The sequence below is a fragment of the Giraffa tippelskirchi genome, chromosome 9 (assembly GCF_054371585.1).
Source record: "Giraffa tippelskirchi isolate mGirTip1 chromosome 9, T2T-mGirTip1v1.2.pri, whole genome shotgun sequence".
Taxonomy (NCBI): domain Eukaryota; kingdom Metazoa; phylum Chordata; class Mammalia; order Artiodactyla; family Giraffidae; genus Giraffa; species Giraffa tippelskirchi.
This window is the reverse complement of record NC_137283.1, coordinates 16,550,540-16,574,240: the sequence shown is the minus strand read 5'-3', so window position 1 is coordinate 16,574,240 and position 23,701 is coordinate 16,550,540. Positions and strand designations below refer to the sequence as shown.

The 23,701-nt window shown below is 37.1% G+C and overlaps 1 protein-coding gene and 1 non-coding gene across 33 annotated transcripts in view; one reads left to right on the top strand and one right to left on the bottom strand.

Moving 5' to 3' along the window:
• Positions 1–23,701, top strand: part of SETD5 (SET domain containing 5) — a 78,556-nt gene that overhangs the window by 38,297 nt on the left and 16,558 nt on the right. For 4 of the 32 annotated variants that reach the window (XM_081527940.1, XM_081527951.1, XM_081527944.1 and 1 more), the window contains 14 exons: positions 2,303–2,408; positions 2,792–2,943; positions 3,282–3,340; positions 3,857–4,035; positions 8,271–8,513; positions 9,096–9,244; positions 9,613–9,730; positions 10,461–10,570; positions 11,526–11,775; positions 12,174–12,257; positions 12,889–13,146; positions 13,820–14,140; positions 14,542–14,784; positions 20,050–20,179. In XM_081527940.1, the coding sequence (XP_081384066.1) occupies positions 2,303–2,408; positions 2,792–2,943; positions 3,282–3,340; positions 3,857–4,035; positions 8,271–8,513; positions 9,096–9,244; positions 9,613–9,730; positions 10,461–10,570; positions 11,526–11,775; positions 12,174–12,257; positions 12,889–13,146; positions 13,820–14,140; positions 14,542–14,784; positions 20,050–20,179 (2,402 nt within the window). Of the gene's footprint in view, positions 1–1,827; positions 2,021–2,302; positions 2,409–2,502; positions 2,640–2,734; positions 2,944–3,047; positions 3,174–3,281; positions 3,341–3,856; positions 4,036–4,979; positions 5,019–8,270; positions 8,514–9,095; positions 9,245–9,612; positions 9,731–10,460; positions 10,571–11,525; positions 11,776–12,173; positions 12,258–12,888; positions 13,147–13,819; positions 14,141–14,541; positions 14,785–20,049; positions 20,180–23,701 lie in introns of those variants that run through there. The other 28 variants (XM_081527938.1, XM_081527937.1, XM_081527939.1 and 25 more) reach the window with 18 other exon arrangements.
• TRNAL-CAA (transfer RNA leucine (anticodon CAA)) lies at positions 21,805–21,877 on the bottom strand. Its single transcript has one exon. It is a non-coding gene; the product is annotated as a tRNA-Leu (tRNA).

The window sequence follows — 23,701 nt, the reverse complement described above, 5'->3', positions numbered from 1 at the left end:
GTTGCAAAGTTTCCTCATCAAAAGATATGAGCTTAAATTTTAGTATTTGTCACACATAAATAATATATTAAATGGTATGCTTAACTACAAAGTATTATGACAGTGGGGTGGCCTTTTAACCTACACAATATACATTTTATTTTTATTCCCTAGACTTGCACATGAAGTGCATATGTTCATATTTACCCAGTTTGGAGATGGGTAAGATACAACCAGCATAGCTCCATCTCCATGGCCATCTTTTATCTCATGCCACTTTCTTTTTTCCTGTCCAAAAAAAAAAAAAAAATCCATTTCTAATAAACAGCTGTCATGTTTCACCCCATGTGTTCAGTGGTACAAAATCTCTTACATAAAATATGTACAACTCTTTGAAATACTTATTTATGTAGTAAATTAACAATGCTGTATAAAGTTATTACTTTCTCTTAACTGTCCATCATAGAAACTAAATTCTACCTTCATTTTATTAATGCTTGTTTGCCTTTGGTTTCATTTAGGAAACCCCACCTGTTTCCTAATAATCAGAGCTGATTGCCTCTCAGTGAGCCATATTCAGATCATCTATTTCTCAAGAATACTGACCTGCATTCTTGATGTATTCCCCCCACCCCGACCCAGTTCCCATCTTGCAGACACTTTTAAGTGATAAAATGCATGCACTTCACTAACAGAGAATACTTTCCTATGTCTAAAGTTCTTCTTCACCTAGAAATTACCTTTGCTGTTATTTATAAGATCCCTTCTCACAGTTTTGGAGCGTATAACTGGGTGAGTTGGATACATATCTCAGAATTTTCTTTTATCCCTCACTTCTCAGCTGACATTGCACCACATTGAACTGCACACTTTATTCCCACCAAGTCCTATATTATGTATATTTCCAATCAGGAAAAATGTTTATTACGTGAAACAAACAGTATTCATTATTTGAGTCCCTAAAAGACCCTTTGATCAATCACTAAGGCTGAGTTATGTGTGTCTTTGGAGTTTCTAATTTGTGAATCTCAGTGCTAGTTTGCTAGTTAATTTAAAAGACAGATAATCCATTATTCAGTTTTGCAAAGTCAAACAGTTGCATTCCTTAATTATCTTTCAGAATTCTCCAAAACCTAACCAGGTACCTAAGCAAGCAATTAAAGTTCTTTTTGCCCTAGAACTTGAATTTTGTCCTTAGCCACCTCTATCTTTTTATTATCAAATAAGGGCTTACATTAAATTTCTTAATTTAAAACACATTTATAATTATTTTATGTTAATAAATTGGGCTGAAACAGTTTATTTTCCACTCGATGTCAGTACAGAAAGATACTCAACCAAGCTTCTCAATAAGCCTGGTTACTTAAGCTCTTACATCATTTTTTTTAAAGGGAGAAAGTTACCCTGGTTTCCAAACTAGTTAAGTGTAGTGGCAATATCACAGAATTTGGAGTCACACATTGACTGTGTGACCTTGGTAAAGTTATATTAATCTCACCACCTCAACTTCACATTCTGTAAAAATGGGTGCTCTTTACCATGTTTAGTAGTTGCAGAGTAAACAAATTAATACTATAAATCTCCTAGAAAATAAGACAGTTTAGAATGGTAGTTAGTACTACTGTTGGTATTTGTCACTAGAATAAACTTCTGAGTGCAGTTTTGATTAGTTTGAAGTTCTGTGGTATTACCATGCAGCTGTTAAATAATTGTGTCCTTGATATGCTTGCATGTCATTGGTGGATGAGAAATTATTATTCTTAATATGTGGAAGGTGTTTGGGGGTTCAACAAGATGAGAGGTATGATAAATATAAGATGCCATTGTTTTTACCTGTACTTTCTTCAGGGTATCCTGTCTTGGTAGTGAATGGAAGAGGGCCTGGTCCCTGGGGCAGTGCAGAAGGCACTTTCATCATCTCACTCACTGCAAATGTCATGTGAGGTTTCATGGAAGTATTAAGAGATCCAATTAAGAAGAATAGTTCTGAGTCTAAACCAGCCCAGAGTGGCTTCTCTAGGGGAAACTCCCTGCTCAGCTGGTACGTTTGTGTTTGTCATTAGGGACACCTTGTATCCCAGGTGCCTGCTTTGAGACATCTGCCTATACTGGCTTCATGTTACACACAAATCCACATTTAATAACACTACTACTGTTATTTATAGGCTTAGTTATGTTGATCAGATTGTTTCACTGAATTCTTTCTCTTACTCTAGTGGCTGGTGGTTGTGGAAAGAGGAGGGGTTAGAATGGGAAGTTAAGTCTTAGTTTAAGGAAAGATTAGGTGTTATGCTATCATGCATTGCTTTTCGCCTTTGTGCAGCCCTGAATCTGTGGAGGCTAGTCCAGCAGTTAATGAGAAGAGCGTGTATTCCACTCATAATTATGGGACCACTCAGAGGCATGGGTGTCGAGGACTGCCTTATGCTGTGAGTATGCATTTATTTCTCTCCAGAGCAGTGATCTTCCTGGAGTGTAATCCATTCTTATACATTGTGACTTTCTTGAAATGTTTATATGCAGCATGACGAAGTTGCCCCTTTTGCACTTCCCTGCCTCCAGCGGACGTCTAGCCCTGCATCATTGTTCTTGTTTTTATGTCCCAGTTGACCTTGGCATTTTGTTTTATCACTTTCCTGGTTGAAGCCAAAAAACAAAGGGTACTACTTTCTTCTTTCTTTCCATATGTACCATACTTTAGGGGAGAGAGGGGCCAGTGTTTGGACACTGTTGATTTAAAAAATCTTATTTTCAGGATCATAATTACGGAGCCCCTCCTCCTCCGACACCTCCTGCTTCTCCCCCTGTCCAGACGATCATCCCTCGTTCTGACCTGAATGGCCTGCCGTCGCCCGTAGAGGAACGCTGTGGAGACAGCCCGAACTCTGAAGGAGAGACTGTTCCTTCCTGGTGTCCTTGTGGTCTTTCTCAGGATGGCTTCCTTCTCAACTGTGACAAGTGCAGGTAAGATCGTGTTCCATCTAAATCCAACCCTGGGTTACTGGGATTAGGGTTTCTTATTAGTAGGGAAAAGCTCAAAGTATTCTTTCTTGTGTTTGTTAATGTAGATGATTCCTTAGTGCTCCTTGGCTCGAATTCTCTGCACTAGGTGAGAATTGCTGACAACAAGGAATGAGAGATTGATCTTAAAGCTATTGAATTTGATATGAAATTTAATGTCCTGGAAACATTTGGTAGGTGGGAGGAAGGGGGTAGTATATGCAGAGACACTTCTCCCATGTGTGCAATGATGCACTGCATGCTGTTGGAAGGACTACTTTAAGTTTGTTTTCCCTCTTTAGGGGAATGAGCAGGGGGAAGGTTATTAGACTTCATCGGCGGAAGCAGGACAACATATCAGGTGAGCCGAAGATGGGTTACGCCCATGTTTTGATGCATATTATTTTTTGGTTTTAATATTCATTCTAAGAACCCCCCCTTGAAAGTTCCCATGATCCCCAGCTCTTTTCATGGACAGTCATTGAAGTCTTCTCAAAAACCTTTGTAATTCTGTTGTTATGAATTAATTGTATCCAGAATCAACAGTTTAGGCCTGTACTAATCAAAATATTCCATGTGAGGGCACACACACCCAAGAACAGATCCTTTTCTGTGTTACACACACATCGAGGCAAGGGAGCTTGGGGACTGAATTCAAGCGGGGAAATACATATAATAGAGAATAGGGTTTGTATGCTTAGTGAGAAAGATACAGATAGAGTTTTGTTTTCATATGGATTGTAGTGTTTATGTTCTAATAGAGTTAACAGATGTAATGACTTACTGAGTATGGGCTAGATCTAAAGGAATGAGCTGTTTTTTAATGTACTTGGGAGGATTCTTATGCACTGTGAACTGTGAACTGACCTTTTTTCAGGTGGGGATAGCAGTGCAACAGAAAGCTGGGATGAGGAGCTTTCTCCTTCCACTGTGTTGTATACAGCAACACAGCACACACCTACAAGCATCACCTTAACTGTTAGAAGAACCAAACCCAAGAAGCGGAAAAAGAGTCCAGAAAAGGGTCGTGCAGCACCAAAGACGAAGAAAATCAAGGTATGGAGGGTAAAACTATCTTAAATAGAAATATGTCTGAAATAGCCCAAATGTTGGATGAAGAATACACCAAAATTCTTTTAAGAAATTTGATGCAGATGTTTGATGGGCCACTTCTGCTCTGTTTGCGAAAAGCAGCTAATCTCTGTTACAAACATACAGATCAACCTCTTTTCTGCCACTCCATACCATCACAACTGGCACATAGTTTCTTTTACTCCAGCCCCACATCCCAGGTATGAAATCCCAGCCCCACCTGGCGCAAGTCCATGTTTACAGCTGCCTCCAGTCTAGGCTTCCACTGTCCTTAAAGTATTTCCTGCCTCCTCAACCCCAAAACCCAGTCTGAAATTCTTGTGCTGGCACATGCCCACTTCATGTTGTTGGTTGATTGTTTTTTTCCTTGTTTCAAAAAATTCAGGAAACGTCTCTTGAACGGTCTAGGCTTACTCAGTGTTGTGGTCACTTTGCTGTATTCTCAACTAAAAAGTCTCCAGAAGAAACCTCTTCTGTTTTGTGTTCTTTCTTCCCCATCACAGCAACTTTGTTGCTTCTAGGTGACTTGCCCAACCCTTGTTAAGGGGATTGGTCTTTGTTTCCTTCTTAATTTCAAACTGGTAAATCTGTAGTCTTACTTAATATTTTTATATACTTTTTCTTTTAGTGTTAGGGGTGCATATTGGATTTAAGTGATGCATGCTTTTCCCTGTTAATTACCGAATTTCACAGTGGAAAGTATTGGTATTAGCCTCAGAGTTCACTGGCCTTATGCCCCCGCCCCATTCTTGATAATAGTGTGGGAAATTCCATTTTATTTGTTACCTAGAGTAAAGGGGACAGACTAGAAAACTAGTTCTTGCCTTAGTTTTAGTCTCAGATAGGTATAACTGTCATTCTTGGTACCAAGTTTTGTTTTGTTCTACTTGTTTTCCTCTTTGGGATAGGCATTTCGAGAGGGATCCCGGAAGTCCTTGCGGATGAAGGTAAGGGGTCTTCTTCTCTGATGCTGTGTTTTACTTCACTGTGATCTTGCATTTTGGTCAGCTTCTTTCCTGACATTGATGGTCTGGGAATCTTGGACTCTGCTTTTTGTTAGTTTTTAATTGTTGCCATTCAGATTTCATAGAGCCTTTCTCCAAAGTGGATTTTCTTGGCCATTTTCTAAAATATTTTTTCCTTTCTGTAATCAGGCTTCATTTACTGGTTTTTCATTAGCTGCTTTTCTTGGGGTATGGGGTAAGTGACATTTTGCCAAACAAAATGAGGTTGATGTTTTCCATCATTCTGATTGGCCTCCATCTCAGGAGTGAGGTTTTTCTGGTGATAGGGGATCTCTTGTGCACTCACCCTAGCATCATGTACACTTTAATCACCAGTTGGAAGAATAAATTTCATCAGTAGGAAAGTAGTAGTGTTGATAAGAATTATTCTTATTGGAATTACTTACTTTTGAACTGTCTTCTCCTGGCATATCTACTTGGTATGGAAGACTTAGGTGATGTTAGTGCACTTCTTTTCTTTAGTTATCAAGTAAAAGCTGATGAGACATGATTTCAGATAGTGGTTGGATAATAGACAAATTATGTGCAGTAGTTTAAAGGAACTTTCAGTTGATGAGGAGTTTGCCCAAAGGAAATTTCAATATACTGTCTGATATCTTCCCTTACCTATTTGTTTATGTAGAAGGACAGCATACCTCTCAAACCATTACTTACAGCCTCAAAGTATTTAATTAGAATTAAGGTCTAGTTTAGTTCTGTAAGTATTCTTATATTTGGATGTGTAAGTGATACAAAAGCAAAATCTTTCTTATTGACTATTATAGGGTAAACGTTAAACTCTTTTAGTGATAATAAGCTTTCTTAGGAAATACAAATATAATACACATTTATATGTGAAACACCAAATTGACTCGTTTAAAAAGATCACAGGTAGCACTTTGTATAAAATTAGAAGGCCTCACCTTGCATATACCCATAGACAAACTTGTAAATATCTGTATAAAAGATGGGAGAGGACTTAGAGCCCAAGACCACCAGAATCCTGGGATGTCTTGTAACACAGTTACTGTTTCTTTGCTAGATCTTTCTCCTGTAAGGAGACCTTTGCTTAAAGGGGACCTTAAATAGATTTATGGGGCAGACATAGCCCTGATCCCAGGTGTTAAACCCTTTTCTCTTTTATCAGCTCTTGTAACTTGCCTCTAGAAGTTTGAAACTTTCTGAAAGCTATTGACTGACTCTCTCTGAAAACTACATGTTAACCCCAAATATTGCTTGCAGTTTTTGAGATGTTGACAGATGGCTCCATAAGCATGTTAAAATTTAAATAATTAAAAATTACTGGTTTATTTTGATTCTCGTATCATAATTCTGAGTTATAAATTCTGTGCTCAGAATTAATTGTTAGTAAGAACCTTACCAAAGATCTGAGTGGGAACCATAGCATAAGAATGAGAAGAATCTATCATTTGGCTTTTTAACCCCAAAGTTGAATTTCCCTACTGGAAACTGGTCTAAACTAGGGTTTTTAAACTCAACACTGTTTGAGCCAACAACATTTGAACCAAATAATTCCTTGTAGGGATCAGAGATGTCTTCTGCATTACAGTAGGCTGTGTAGCATCATCCCTAGCATTTTACTAAGTGCCAACAAAGCCACATATTAATCAAAAATAACTTCAGGTATTACTGAAAGTCTTCTTGGTGGCAAAATCCCCACTGATTGAGAACCATTGCTCTAAACCCACTGAGATGGTGTCTCCAGTACTCAGAAGAACAGGATAGCAGGCTAGACAACAGTTGTGTTAGTGAACAATAGCTAAAACTATATACTGGAAGCACAGGTTTCCACTATACATTGTTTAACAGTCAGAAGTTTAGTGATCACTACTGGATACTTAAACCTGGGAATTCTATTGGGGCACCCCTAATCCCCAATCTTATAAGCTCCCTTAAAGTTTCAAGTTTTGCACTTTTTCTTTTGCTCAGCTACTACTGTCCACCTCAAGCAGGCAGTATTCTATTCTCAGTGTGTTGGCCTTAGGTGTTTGTTAGATCCTTTTTGTTTATTGTTCATCCCTTTGGAATCTAGTGAGTAATGTGGAAAACAGAGGTATTAAATTTTTCCTTCCATTTTCCTGTTCCTTGAGGTAAGGGTGGTAGACAATAGTCGATCAAAACTAGTGACATAGAAATGAAAGAAAGTGATTGTTACGATGGGTGTAACTGTTTTCTCTATCGTTCGTGGAAACCATATTTAATTTTTGTATGCCTGCTTTTGCAAGTCTCAAGTCGACATGGATTTATAAGTAGCTTTGGTATTAGTGTCTTTTCCTTCTAGTCATCACTAGTGTGACATCATCACTATCAGTGTTTGTTTTGTTTTCTGATAACACCTTAAGTCCTGAACACCGTGGAGGAGGACATATATCAGACTTCAGCTATGTCTGTATAGCAGAAGCACATATAAAAGTATTTAGGAAGATGTTGCCAAGATGTGATAATGTTTCCTCAGTACTGTACTGTCATAGAGGGCAGCAGTTTTCCGAGTGAAGTGTAGCAAGATTATAAGCATTTCCTACACTGCATCTACCCATGCCCCTCCCCCACCTTACCTCTTTGTTGTCTGGCTGTTTTGCAATGTCATAAATAGCATGCTAGAAAGATATACTGAATGATAGTTTTTTCTGTGGGAGACAAGATTATGAGTTACTTATTTATTTGGGTCACATGTAGCTTTTAAGTGAATGTATATTAATTATATAATAAGACATGGAAAAACATACTCCTGGATAGTAGTAAAACTACCAATTTGAAATGGCACACTGATGTTTGATAAGTATTGAAAACTTAAGCAATGTGAGTATTTTGAAATATCGCTATTGTTCATTTTTATGAAGATTTTCTTACAAACTTGATGTCATTCTTCTGATAAATTTGATTTTTATGACTTAAATATGGTCATAAAATCATAGTGATGGGATGGAATTGCAATCCAGATGGATTTCTCACTTTATAAATGAGGAGACTGAACCTCCCAGCTTACTGGTAATAAAACCATGATAGAAGCCAGATCCTGACTTCCCAGGCCATTGCTCTATGCCACACCAACTGCCAAGTGAAAACTAATTTTCTCTGAATGTTTAGCCTGGCATCCCCCCACCTCACCCCTTCCTGTCCCATCCTGTCCCTTTTATGGACTCTCCTAATCTACTTGACCTTTGTTCTCTACAGAATTCTCCTTCTGAGGCACAGAATTTAGATGAGAATACAACTGAGGGATGGGAAAATCGGATAAGACTATGGACTGACCAGTATGAAGAAGCTTTCACTAATCAGTACAGTGCAGATGTACAGAACGCCCTCGAACAACATCTACACTCTAACAAGGAATTTGTGGGCAAACCTGCTGTTTTAGACACTATTAATAAGACTGAATTGGCCTGTAATAATACAGTTATTGGGTCCCAAATGCAGGTAAGGATCAAAGGGTTAAAGACTCCTGTTTAGTTGAGATTTAAGAACTCAGGAAAAGGACATATTTTGAAATTAGCCTATCTTTCAAATATATAAGGCCTTAGGGTAACAAATTAGCCATCTATTGAGGAGCATCTTTAACCAAAAGCAAGTTTTGGTCACTTGAAAACTGTTGAGATACATACTTTAAGATATATATCTTTATTAATTAAAAATAGATAAATTAGGATATAGGAAATTTATACAGCTTTAGTAGGAATTATTAAGATTAATGGAAACCTAAGCTCTTACATTACACATAGAGCCACTAAAAATTTCAGTCATATTTTTCTTAGATTTTTTTTTTTTTTTCCTTTGGGGGTAAGGGGATGACAGGTTTACTATACAGAACCTATTTCCTAGAAATACTAAGATTTTATAAAATTTTAAAATGTCTCATCATTGAGACATAATAACATAGACATAAATAACATAGACAAGTAAAACCTAAAAGTATTAGTGCCTTTCCTGCAATTAAATAATTTAAATGACTGCTTAGTGCCTGTTGATATCATCTAATGTTAATACTCTGATTTTATTCAGCTACAGTTGGGAAGAGTCACTCGTGTTCAGAAGCACCGGAAGATCCTGAGGGCTGCAAGAGATTTGGCTTTGGACACTCTTATAATAGAGTATCGAGGCAAAGTCATGTTACGGCAGCAATTTGAGGTCAATGGGCATTTCTTCAAAAAGTAAGAACGTCATTCATTAAGTATTACGGGCTAAAGTGGGTCTAACTGAGCAGAATAGCTGTAAAAGCCATCCTTGTTGGTAGGATGCTCTTGCAGGAAAACTCACGCCTCTCTGCTATTTGTAGAGAAGTGCAGATAAATCTGCAAGTTGTTTAATCTATGAAGTGGTGATGACTCCTTTCTAAGCAAACCATTCCTTGCTTTGTGCTTATTCTTTAATCAGAAGCAGACAAGCATGTGATGTTTTCTAAGTTTAGACGTTGCAGAGGACTGCTACCTCTTCTGTCATCATGTGCTTCATATTTGAAATCATGGGGTGGCCTTTTTATTTCTATTGAGAATTACAGGAATTTTAATTATATTCCTAGACCATACCCCTTTGTGCTCTTCTACTCAAAATTCAATGGTGTAGAGATGTGTGTGGATGCACGTACTTTCGGTAATGATGCTCGATTCATCAGAAGATCGTGTACACCAAATGCAGAGGTAAGATTTCTGTAGCAACTTCTCTTTGAATGGAACCACCAGAAGGACAAGTCAACTGAAGAAACAGTCTGAAAACTTCATCCAGATTAAGGTCTGTAGATAGTGGTTACAATCTTTCATTGTAAGAGATGAAAATCAAAAGTAATGGTTTCTTTATTCTGACAGAATGAGGTCAAGGAGTGGATTTTCTTTAGAGAAGGCAAAAATGCAAAAAGCAAGTTGGCATTTGCTAAAGAGAAAGAGCTAGGCTGGATAGGAAGTCAGTGAGGTTATATTAAAGAATTGCCATACAAAAGATATATCATTGGGCCAAAACTAAGGTGTGTGGTTTCATTTTTTAGACTTTAGGTAATCAGGTTGAAGGAGTGAGTCTACACATTTCTAAAGTTGATTATTTGGTGCATAATGAGCGCAGCCACATCAAATGCAGGAAGAAAATCCACAGAGCTTTTCTTATAGACTAAGAAGTTTAGTTTTCTGGTACAGCTGAAAAGAGCTTTAAGATGTGGGTCAATGTTCTTACTCTGATTGCTAACATCTAAAATTTTCTTTGTTTATTTCAAGAACTATCATAAATTATCAAGCAATTACTGTATGATAGTATCAAATGGAATAACAGACTACCATAACTAAGTGAGGAAATATGATTTGAGTAAAAGGGGTTTTTTTCCTCTTACAGAAAGTTTCTGTTGTTTGTGATAAATCATAATCATTAGCCTTGTTCACATAGGTGCGACACATGATTGCAGATGGGATGATTCATCTCTGTATCTATGCTGTGTCTGCCATCACCAAGGATGCCGAGGTCACCATAGCATTTGATTATGAGTACAGTAACTGGTAAGATCTCCACAGCCTTTCCTAACATGAATGGCCTTGTCTTACACTTAAGCTGTTCTTTCTGTTCAGTCTGCTTTTGTGCCTTGCCATTTCCTTTTTCTTTTTTTTTAACCTTTTGTTTTCATAAGTAATGCATTTTCTGCCTAGAAATTGTGGAGGGAAAGACAGAATGAGGATGTTTTGTTTTGTTTTAAGAGAGACAGGTACATAGTGTGATACTGCTTACCAGTCTTCTAACCAAGGGTGTTTTGGCCTTTGTCTCTATGTAGCAAGAATAACAAAAAGGGTATGTATGTAACACTCCTAGAAATTACAGTAGTTATCTATTGTTACACACACCGCTATTGTACCAACTATCAAACAGAATAAGAATCTAAAGATTCACCTCATCCACTCGCATCATCCACTCACGTCATCCACTCAGATCATCCACTATAATCCAGCTGTATGTGACAATGCAGAAAAACAGATAGCAAGTCATAGATGATTATGTGATGGGTTTTGTAAAATGACTGCTTGTTTTGCCTTTGTCCTTTTAGGCAGTAAGGGTCTATGTAGCAAATTGATGTCCGGCACAGATACATGAAGAAGAGGTATTAATAATAAGTAGGGAATCAGTAGGTAAGAGTGAGGACATGGTGATGGTAGACACAAGATAAGTATGACTACCTCAGACTCTGTCATGGATTCACTGCCTTTAAATAGCATAAAGACAGTTGGGAGAATTGAATTTAGTGGGGACTTGCTTTCCTGTCCACTGAGTGAGTTTGGGTTATATAGAGAAACACAGAATATTGAAAATATTTATAGGACTCTCTCAAATGACTCTGTTTAACTTGTTCAAAGATAATACCAAAGGAAATTACTATGCTAAGATTTCAAGATAATAAATAGATAATATAACTGATTTTCAAGGGTACTGAGACAGGCACTTTTGGTTGTTTCTTTGGAGCAGTAATTATAAAGTGGACTGTGCATGTCACAAGGGGAACCGGAATTGCCCTATACAAAAAAGGAATCCCAATGCTGCAGAACCACCACTCCCACCTCCTCCAAGCCTGCCTACCATTGGAGCAGAGACGAGACGTAGAAAAGCACGACGGAAAGAGCTAGAGATGGAGCAGCAGAATGAGGCCCCTGAAGAGGATAACAACCAGCAACCAGAGCAAGTTCCTGAGAAAGTAACTGTATCCAGTGACCATGAGGTAATCTTCCCTGGTCAGAAGATGTTGCTATGGTGTTGATCCTCTTCATATGAAGAGGATCCCAGGTTGCCACATGTTGTTTTATGTAGGGAATCTATGTTAACACTTAATACCCTTCATATCAAGGTGGGTATTCATTCATTCATTCATTCATTCTGTTTTTGTCTTTTTTTAAAAAAAAAAAAAAACACTGTCAGGAGCATCCTTTCGGGTACTTACCAGGTTTCAGTGCAGTGAATTGTGTTTATCATCTGTGTTTACCATGTGACCCCCATATAAGTAACACTAAAGCACTGGAAATTGTTTCTATAGAGTTTTAAGCCCCCAAGGAAAAAACAGGGGTTGATTTTTTTTCCTAGAGTTTAAGAATACAGCTGAATATTGCCTCTGTCTTAAAGGAAATAGACAATCCAGAAGAAAAAGCAGAAGAGGAGAAAGAAGAGGTTGCAGATGACCAGGAGAACCCAGCTCATAGCAGGAGGGTGGGTACCTTCTAACATCTTTTTGTTCCTGCTGATTCCTGCTATCTATGGCATGTGAGCCCCTTCAGAATTTATATCATTTCATTTCTTCAGTAAGTTACTATACCATCACCTTTAGGTCACAGTTTGGGCTTTTTCTATAAAGTAGATTTTATTTTGATTTTTTTTTATACAGACACGCATATAGTTCTTTAGTGGCTATTATCTGTTGATGGTTTTAAGAGGTTTCTTACTGACAGTCTGGTTTCAAAAAAACTGCCTTGTTGAAACAAAACATCTTTGTTTGGGCTAACTTAGTAATTTTCTACATTTGTGTGACTTGACATTTAAAAAAACAACAAAACCTGCAGTCATAATGGATTCAAAAGTTCTCCTTTATGGCTGTAATCAGTCATGTTTACTTTTGTCCTTGAGAAGCTGTTGAAGAAAATCTGCTTGATTTTTTTTTTTTAACTCTGAAAATGCAGAGAAAAATTAGTTTTGATGGCTATTTTTCTTTTGTATTAAAAAGTTTCGAAATAGCTGACCTCTGGAAATAAATGTCTATCAGTTTGCGTTAATAATACTTGTGAAAAGCTGTTGTCTTCTCCTGGTAGAGGCTTCCTTCTATGCTAATGTCATTTCTTTCTAGACCCGGGAAGATAGGAAGGTTGAAGCCATCATGCATGCTTTTGAAAACTTAGAGAAAAGAAAGAAGCGGCGGGATCAGCCCTTGGAACAAAGCACTTCTGACATAGAGATTGCTGCCACCACCTCAGAGACTCCTTTGGGAGAGGAGACAAAAACTGAAGCCCCTGAACCTGAAGTTAGCAACCCTGCTTCAAATACTGCCATCACAAGCAACCCACAGAGTGTTGGAGTGAACACCCGGAGGTCTTCCCAAGCAGGAGTAAGATGAAATGACTCCAGGCCTTAGATAACTCTTGGAAATATCAATTACCTATCTTTTGGAATGGCTAGAATCAGTGTGTTCAGCTTTGCCTTATTTTGCAATAAAAAAGCTGATTTGCTTATCACTTAGCTGATTTGTGAAATCCAGGAAAACAGAATTTGAATAACTAGATACTGTCAGACTAGAATGGAATTTCTGCCAGATAAATTGTTGGTGGTGAATTCATAAAGATCTTCTGGTTTCCCTTTGGCCGTCTTTGTAGCGTAGTTATGTACCTGACCTTTCATAGGATCCTCAGAGTTAACTCTTCCTTTTCCTATCGTAGCCACAAATTCTAAGCCTTAGGCTAAAACCTCAGTATCTGAGGGAAAAACAGAGGAGGATTTACCTTCCCTGCTAAGAACCTAAACGTTGGTGGCTACTTTCAGCTGACTTTTGACCAATTTTGTAAATACTTTTTGGAAAAAGAAGTAACTAACAGAGACATCTTCCTGTAGCCTTTCTGGCTGGTTTAAATGTATAAATTTTATAAGGATTACATTTGAAATTAATGTTTGTTAATGCTCACTTTTTTCACCAGTGAATATTCAGAGTGCTTAAAGTGAATAGGAAGCTGGATAAAGTATTTGCTGACATTTCTAGTAAGCAGTTAACTTTGCTGTTGTTATAGGATGTTGCTGCAGAAAAACCAGTCCCCAAACCACCTCCAGCAAAGCCTTCTAGGCCCCGACCGAAGAGTCGAATTTCTCGGTACCGGACCAGTTCAGCCCAAAGACTAAAGCGTCAAAAGCAGGCCATTGCACAGCAGGCAGAGTTGTCACAAGCTGCCTTGGAAGAAGGGGGAAATAACAGCTCAGTAACTCCTGCTGAAGCTGGAAATGTAGACAGTTCAGGAGAAAACAGGCAATTAACAGGGTCTGACCCAACCGTGGTATCAGTTACTGGATCCCATGTCAACCGTGCTGTATCTAAATACCCCAAAACCAAAAAGGTAAGTTACAAATCCATCTTCCTAAGTGTAGTCTGGCAAAAGCTGTTCCTTCGAAAAGTAAAAGGGCCTATAATCTTCAGGGAAGAAAAAGCAGTCTACGAATTATTAGATTTAAGATAAAATGCTTAGACTCTGCGTCCATGCTGCTACCTTACTTTTGTTACCATAATTTTTAGACAGAGCTTAAATTACTGATAGCTGAAATCATTCCTCCCATAATGATCATGGAGAGGGTGAGCTAAGATGCCCTTGTGCTCTGATTATGGGAATCGTACTCTCTGCAGCTGTTTTATCTACCTCTGTCCTAGTTTCTAGATGAGGATTGCCTTTGTGAGTTACACTGCTGCCTCTGGCCTTTACATCTGCAACATCATCAACTGACAGTCTCTTTTTTAACTTAGTATCTAGTTACAGAATGGTTGAATGACAAAGCTGAGAAGCAAGAATGTCCTGTTGAGTGCCCTTTACGTATCACCACGGACCCAACTGTACTGGCAACAACCTTGAACATGTTACCTGGTCTTATCCATTCCCCGTTAATTTGCACCACCCCTAAACACTACATTCGCTTTGGCTCACCCTTTATCCCTGAGAGGCGTCGAAGGCCACTTCTGCCTGATGGCACATTCAGCTCCTGTAAAAAGGTATGTCTTTGTTTATGTGATTTCTTTTCCTTTTAACCTAGGATGCCTGTAATGGTGACATATCAAACACATTCTCTAGATAAGCACACTCTGCCCATATGAGTTTATAATTAGTTAGTTGTTAAGCCACGAATACTGATGCATCAAGAGTCAGTGAGACTAAAGTGGGATGTATACTACATTTTGGTGCTCAGTTTGTCTTAGCAAATTTGTCTTTGTGTACACTGTTATCTTAGCAGTTGGTGACTGGGTGTAGAGGGGTGTTTTGTGTGTGCTCTTGTGATACTGGTTAACATGTCCATTTGTGATTATTCTGTAAGATTGGGCCCCAGGTACTGTAGAGCACTGTTGCACAAGTTAAAGACTGATCAAATTTTGTTTTGGATTAACTCAGTCACTATTATCATTTAATTGAGAGTAGAGGAAAAGTCCTGTCACAACTGACAGAATTCCTGTTCCTTGATCAAATGAGTGTTTATTCCCTAGTGATTATGGAACCTACTATAAAGTTTTCTGTCTCTCTCTCTCTGGTTTCTCTTCTGTAGTTATGTATTGTTTTTGGATCTAGTGGCAGTTGTATTTGATGGTTGTTTATTTTTGGAATGCTTTCTTAATTCCCAGAAGCCCTGCCTATTTTCCAAAGGTGTCTCTCAAGAATAGATCACACCCTCAGATCCAGAATGTCATTTTCATGTTTCTAGAAGTATAGGACACCCTTTCATTTGGTACCTTTGAGGTAGAGTCTGTTCCCTGGAACACCCTTTTCTCTTATCCTCAGATCTGGATTCAGGCTGCCTTCCTCAGTGTCTGCCATTGCCCTCCTCCACTGGCATCACGTACATGAGGATGCTGCATATAGATTATTTGATGTGATGAAGTCTCCAACTCCAGGCAGGTCTTCCCTGACTCCTCAAACTTAAAGCTTTTCTCTTTTCCCAAAGAGCAGATACTATTTCTTGGGGGGAGGGGCATAAAAGATGAACCCAAGTGTTGGGGGATATGGAGGGGAGGAGGGCAGCAGGGATCTGCGCACAGAGCAAAGGCGCTGCTGCTGAGTGCACAGCATTCCCTGAAGAAAGTCTTTTCCTAATCTTAATCTAAGTGTTGGAGTCACTCACTGATTTATTTAGGGGAAATTCCCAAGTAGAACAGCTCCTAAAGGGAAATTTGATCATGAGATCTTTGCCAAAAGGGTTTGTGGGTAATGGAGTAACATAACTTTGAGGTGTCAGAAAAGAAAACAGTGACAACATCTTTAAGAAGAAAATAACACAAGAAATTTACTAAAGGAAATGAAGGTTAGGTCTCTGGGAATCCTTTATTCTATACCAAGTTATTTATCTTAGATCTTACAAATTATCCAAGAAGGAAAAGAAAAATATTTGCCATTTAATGACCATTATGATTAACCTTAGCTTCTCTGGTGACTCAATGGTAAAGAATCTTCCTGCTTTGCAGGAGACTTGAGTCAGGAAGATCCCCTGGAAAAGGAAATGGCAACCCACTCCAAATATTCTTGCTTAGGAAATCCCATGAGCAGAGGAGCCTGGCGGGCTGCAGTCCATGGGGTCGCAAAAGAGTCGGACACGAGTTAGCGAGTAAACAACAATAACAGTAATTAACCTTATTCTGTAATAATTGGCAGATTTCATTAACTCTAGTATGGCATGTAAAACTAATCTTACCATTACTTTTAGCTCAGTCCCTCATTAAGGGTAATAGCCCCAAATCTACATTTTCAGAGTAGTAGTGAACAATTAGAGAAGCTGTCTTTAGTTTAGAGAAACAAGTCAAAAGATGGCTTAATATATATATGAAATAAACTTCTTCCTTTTGTTCTGTCTTTGGATGGATATAGTACTAGACTTCCTAGGATGTTAACTGTTGAAGTATCTTATCAAGTCAGATAATAGATTTTCTTTCTTTGATCCTTTAAGAAGGGCTAATAATTATTAATACAGAATAATAAAGAAGTCTGAATTGTAAATAGTAGGGACTGCCTTCTTGAAATGCTGCCTTTATCATTCTGATGCTAGGTTGTAATCTTTATATTCCCATCTTACTTTTTTCCAAGTAGCAGAGTTCTGTGAAAATCAAAAATGTGTAGAAATATGACTTCCAATCTGATAGAAAATATATTTCTTAGAGCCCTTTTTACCTGGTCATGGTTTCAGACTTACATCTGTATCTCATCTTTGTGTCTCTCAACTGGCAACAGTTAGAAATGCCATTTAATTCATATTCATGTTATAGTCTCTACAAGTATCTGACCATCCTTAGTCTTGTTTTATACAGGCTCTGCTCAGACACTTTTATCTGTTTGTGTCATATTAGTCTTTAAGAAGAGTTCAGGCTATGTATGTTGACCCGTAGCAAAGTATCTTACTTAAGTTGAGTCTTTGAAAATTGTTTAAATCACAAGTTTAATATTTGCTGTTAATGTATCAAGATTATATTACAAAACAATGTAACTTTTTATGGGACAAAATTAGTAAAATTGGGTCCTATGTAGAAATTGAACTCAGGTTTATCCTAGATGGAGATTTTTTTAGACTGGTTAGAAAACGCTCACATGGTGCAGAACCTAAGAAGATTTCCATAATAAAATTGTAATAAATTTCTAAAAATCTCTCAGAGAAGAATATAATTAAACAGATAGATGAGAACAACCGTCCTCCATGGGATTAGTTAAAACAGTATGTATTCCTAGTAGGCTTACTCTATCATATCTGATTAAAGGAGGTATAAAGCCTTCATAAGTTTAAGAGTGTTAAGTTGCATGTGTATATTTGCACCCAGATTTTTAGAGTATTTGGCAGAATGTTTTATGATGTCTCTGTAGTTTCTAAGTTATAATCATGCTCTTAACTAGCATGTTATAGTATGTCTTGTTGAATTTTACTTAACTTATTATTTTGAAATGGAAGCATTTATGAGTGGCTAACAAGCCTTTCAGTAGTATCTCTCCTTGTTCTGTCTAAATCTCTTAACTCACCTTGTAGGCACAATATGTGTGGGGCATTCAGTCTCCAATTTAGACTGAAAATGAAACACTATGCTTTGCACTGATATTTTATTGTGTGCACTGGAGTAATATTAATCTGTATACTCTGTACATAGCCTGAAATTCATTTGAACTGTTCTCACTAAACAGTGTGTGCCCAGTACTATGCTATAAGCTTTCTTCACATGCACTGTCTCACTTAGCGTTCATGATAACCCTGTGAGCTTGGGATCACTGGGTTCAATTTACAGATCCAGAAGCTTTGGCTCAGAAGTGAAAGTAACTTGCCCAAAGTTAAGCATCTAGGAAGACGCACAGCCAAGTTTCAATCCAGGTCTTTGGACTCTAAAACCCAAATTAATTTCTTTCCCTTTCCCCATCATAATGATACTCTTTAAAACATTTCTGTTGCGCATCTCTGAGCTTCCTAAAAATCTCTTAAATACAGAGTTCCAGAGAAGGAAGAAATGTTCTTTTGACCTTAATAACTGTAGCTAGAACTTAGGGAGAAGGGTCTAAAGTTAATTTATTATCCCTAGGGGTGATTCGAACTTGTTAGATACAAATAACTGTTGGTGTTCCTTCTTTGTGAGCCCTAAGATACTGTGTAGAATACAGTAGGGCCAGGAGGAAAGAGTTGATCAAGTTGCTGTGTTCAACCATAACCTAACCAGAGCAGCATCTTATTCCTTAGAATGCCCCTGTCCTGGTTTTAATTTCCCTTTTTGTAGTCATCAGATCCAGAGAGTTCTTTTATGGGTACACTTATTTGACACTGGAAAAACATGAAATTAACTTATCTTGGAGAAAAGCACAGTGACCCCAAATGAGTCCTGTCATCTGCTCTAAGAAAAACTTGTAGTAAGGTATCTATATAACAAAGAATTTTCACTTATTTTTGGTCTCCTTAGCCTAATTTTTTCCCATCTATACAAGAAATGCTTTGGACAAGGTGACCTCTGAGGTCTCTTCTATGTAGGGAGTTATGGTTCTGACAGTTCATCTTCACATCAATATTCTGTATGTAGGAGAGTTAGTTCATTCTTGGTCTTATTTTGGCTTCAGAGACTTGATCAAATCCTAATATGATGTGATCCAGTTGACGTTACCTCTCTTTTTTAGATATTCACTCTTTATCTCTTCATGTTTATACTTTTGCTTTCATTTGGCAGACCACAATGCCATTTACATGATGTAAATGTTTTCTTGGCTTCCTCACATTATTTCCTAAGTTCCTATTAGAATTGCTGTCTTTGGTAAAGAGAATATTTACTTACCTGTAATATTGGTTCTCTAAAGGTGTAAGTTACAATCACCTTTACTCTTCCTATTTGGGATATGGTCTGACTCAGAAATTGACGTTTATCAAAATTCGATCTGTCTTGTGTCAGGGCAGGAGAGCCACAGAGTGGTGAGCAACCTACAACTGTGTGAGTGTATCTTAAGAGAACATAATTACAGGTAAGAAATTTTCTCTCTTCCACAGGTTGCATAATCTTAATATCCTTATCTCTGTAGGCTTCCTTTCTGAACAAAGTTTGTTTCCATCATTTTAGGTTCCAATATTCATTACAAAAAAATGTGACTGATTAGAGAGCTCTTTTTGACTATTTTCCCTTTTTGATTTCTGCAGAAGGATTATGGTAATGATTTGTATTATTCATACATAATTTAACCGAACTACTTAACAAGGAGGGAAAACTCACAAGATATTGAGAGTAGTCTTGTTGGAAGCATTTTGGCACTTGTAGTAAAGAGCTGTTAATTCTCATCCAGAGTTTTCCTGTGAACCTTTTCTATTACTTCTTCAGATATCCCCAGCACAGGACAGACAACTCTTAAGAAATCTATCTTCTTTTTATACACTTACTTTATGTGCTAGCTTTATTCTATGTGATGGGAATCTCTTATATAAACGCTAAGATTTCTTGCTTCTCTTTTCCCATTTATTCCATTCTAAGCAGTATGATGAGTTAAACAGTAATCATTTTTATTGTTTTTTTTTTTTTTGAGTGGGACTTCATTATGTGTAATCCAGGCTTCCTCAGTTATGCTCCATAGAAGGAATTGATGGGGCAGTATCCTAAAATGCTGAAACACAAGACAAAAAATACTTTGACTGTGGACCTGAATGAATGTGTTGTATTAATATCTGTCACCAGTTGATATATAGTGACCCAGTTGATGCATTTAAAATAAATAGGTGAGCCAAATAGTTTTAAATGATTGTTGATCATGCCCTGGTTCTTTTCCCATTATAGCGCTGGATAAAGCAAGCCTTGGAAGAAGGGATGACCCAAGCATCATCTGTACCCCAAGAGACTAGAACTCAGCACCTATACCAAAGTAATGAGAACAGTAATTCTTCTAGTATCTGCAAAGACAATGCAGGTATGTATCGCAAACCTTTCTGAATACATGAGCAATGATTACTTTGGGTCTACATGAAAAATTTCACTGAATACTTTAAAAAGTATGATACCAAAAAAAAATAGCATTGTTCTCTAAATAGTTACTTTACATCTGTCTTTGCAGAGGAAGAGAGAGATCTCAAGTCAGGGATCAGTATTCCCAGGACGGCAAAGAAGGCACTAGACAGTGTACAGATAACAACAGAAATGGTTTTTAAAAAGGTTAGATACATTTAAAGTAGTAAGTTTAGGAGCTCTATATCCATATTTGTAAGAGGGGAAATAAGAGAAAATGTGGGGCGTTATTCAGGAAAGAATCAAAATTGTAGGTGATTGAGTGGGGTGGGACTTGTTGAAGGGGCACGGGATGAGTAAAGTAAATGAGAAATTATTATGAGTTGGTTGTTTTCAAAAGAGATTGCACAATTAGTGTAAATTTTTTAAAAGACAAGACCTTGAATCCAGAAGTCCTCATATGAATTTTTAAACTGGAGGGTCATGAAAAGTCATCTGGTCTGTTGGTTTTGCTGTAACTCTTGCAGGGGTCTTGATTGCAGTTGAAAGCACAGGTGCATGAACCTGACACCAACTTATTTGGGGATAGTCTTATTACCAAGTTTTTCTTGGCCAGTATTATTTTAATTGAAGAGTTCTGTGTGATTTCTGTTTCTTTATCTCTAAATCAAATTTGTGAATATTATGCAATCAAAACAAAATACCAAAATAAATACAGTGCTAAAAGTCATGCAAGTCTGTACCTAACATAGTAATGTTTCAGATTTTCATAGAAACCTCTTGTTCATTGCCTGAGTAAATATGAATTTGAATTAAATAAAGAGATTTGTACTAGTAATATCTGGTTTATGCCAAAACTTTGTGTAAGATTATATTTGGAAAAAACAGGCTGCTAAAAATAGGTTTTTTTCAAGTTATTGATTTAGTTTATTCTTCTGTCCCTAAACTGGATTATACCTTATAAGTTATCACATGTATAACCTCAATATAATAAAATCCCAGTGTAGAACATCTGGAAGATAAATGATACCATATATTTAAAATACTTTATTTTCTTCACCAGTGATGAGGAAGATTTACTGGAACCAGGTTAATATAAAGAAATGCTGGTAACAGATTTTTGTCAATTTTATCCATTTATCGGCAGCTTTTTACAGTACAGTGAGAGTATAACAATTGGAATCTTCTGTCTAGAATACATACATATATATGTGTAGTCTGTGTGTTGTGTATGTATGTATTTGAGATTGGGAAAGGAAGGCTGTATTAGCAATTCATGTCTTGACTGGCAAAGATTATTCATAAAGAAAGTGCCTTCGTTATTATGTGCCCTAGTTGGAATGGAGTTAAGACTATTAGTCACCAACCTTATTGAAGTTCTCCGTCTCTAGCATCGAGAAAGATTGAAAGGATACACCTTGCCCTTAAGCAACAACATAAACTGGAAAATATTTATTTTTTATTTTTTTGTATTTTAAATTTGTTTAAATATTTATTTATTTGACTGTGCCAGGTCTTAGTTGCAGCATGTGGGATCTTCAGTTGTCATTACAGCACACAGGGTCTTTAGTTGCAGCATGTGGGATCTAGTTCCCAGACCAGGACTCAAACCTGGGCCCCCTGTATTTTGAGTGCAGAGTCTTACCCACTGGACCACCAGGGAAGTCCCTGGAAAATATTTAATTGAAACCAAGCAATACTCAAATGAGCATCTTGGTATATTGCTACTAGTGTAAATCCTGAGGAGTTATTTTTATTTGTTGCTTTGGTTTCTTTGGTTTGGGGGTTTTTTTTATTTTGTTTTTCTCATCTCAAAAAGACCAAGGAGATATTAATCAAGGAAGGGAGACAGATTGATACAGTAGCAAGAATCCAACAGACCTGAATTTAAAGATCATCTCTACCCTTTACTAGTACTGACTTCCCTGTAGCTCAGATGGTAAGGAACTGCCTGTAATGCAGGAGACCAGGGTTCGATCCCTGGGTTGGGAAGATCCTCTGGAAAAGGGAACTGCAATCCACTCCAGTATTCTTGCCTAGAGAATCCCATGGACAGGGAAGCCTGGTGGGCTACAGTCCGTGGGGTCACAGAGTCGGACATGACTGAGCGACTAACACACACACACCCTTTACTAACTCAGGCAAGTTATAAAATATCTCTGAGGCTCATCTGTGAAACGGGTGTAGTAATATCTGCCTTTTAGAGCTAATATGAGATTAATGTACATAAAGTGCAGTATCAGACCCTCAATAGGAATTATTATTGTCATTATTATACACAGATTTCTTGTTGAGCATTTATGGAAAATTTATAGAAATTAATCATATACTAGGATACATTAAGTTCCTTAAAGCTAAAGTTGTGTAGAAATAAACAGTATTAATTCTGCAGGCAAGGGAGAGTATAATGTTCATTATTTGCAAATGATGTGGATACATACCTAGGAGTCTAAATAATTGAAAAAAATAAACTGCTGGATATATAAAAATTAATAGCATTTATGTACCAAGAAAATAAATGAAGAAAAATTTTCATTGCTGAGCTCAACAAAATGAAGAAACTGCCTAGGAATAATGGTGGAGACATGTAGAACGAAGCATTACCGAGGAATATTTGTTTAAGTCTTGAGGAAATAAAGGGAACTTCCATATCCCTTAATGGAAAGAGGAAATATAATGAGTGTTTTTTTTTCTTGACTTCATACAGTTTCCGTCAAGCTAGTTTGTTTGGGGGTTTGATTAAATGATCTTGGAAGTTTATCATAAAAAATAAACATGAAAGGAAGAAAAATTGAAAAAGTAATGATGAAATACTTTACCTAGCAGTATAAAACTAGCTTCTAATGTGACGCTGTAAGCTGGTAATTAGATTCGTACAGATTCAATAATGGATGTATATATGGAACAGAATAGCCAGAAACAGGCTTTATGTAAGTGAAAGATTCTGTAAATTATTCTGTAATTTTTACTTACATGGGAGATGGGAAAGAATTAGATCTTTGCCAAAGTAAATTCTGTGTACATTCATTGATTGTTTTTTGTTTTTTTTTTTTAAATTAAAGTTTCTATGTCTTTAGCTCTCTGAACTGATAGAGGACAAAAATACTGGGAAAAAGGATTTGCAAAAATGACAGGGAAATAATATCTCTACTAGAAATTTGAGAAGATTTATCATATGCATTTTTTAAAACCTAGTAGTAATTTTTCTAGCTACTTATTGTACAGAAGTAGGTGTGGACTAAAAGTAGAAGTAGACTGTGGTCTTTTGCACAGTCTTAGTCCTGAAATTATTAATAATTGCTAATAATACAGAATAAAAGTGACCTGGGTTTCAATGAATAAAGACATAGTAGAATTTGTGGTTTATTTTCTATTGCCTATACTTTTGATGAAACTATACAGTAGCATTAAAATTTTTACTGTTGATTTATTTTATCAAACTAAACTCCTAAAAACAGTACAGTACTACTCTTGAATTAGATTTCAG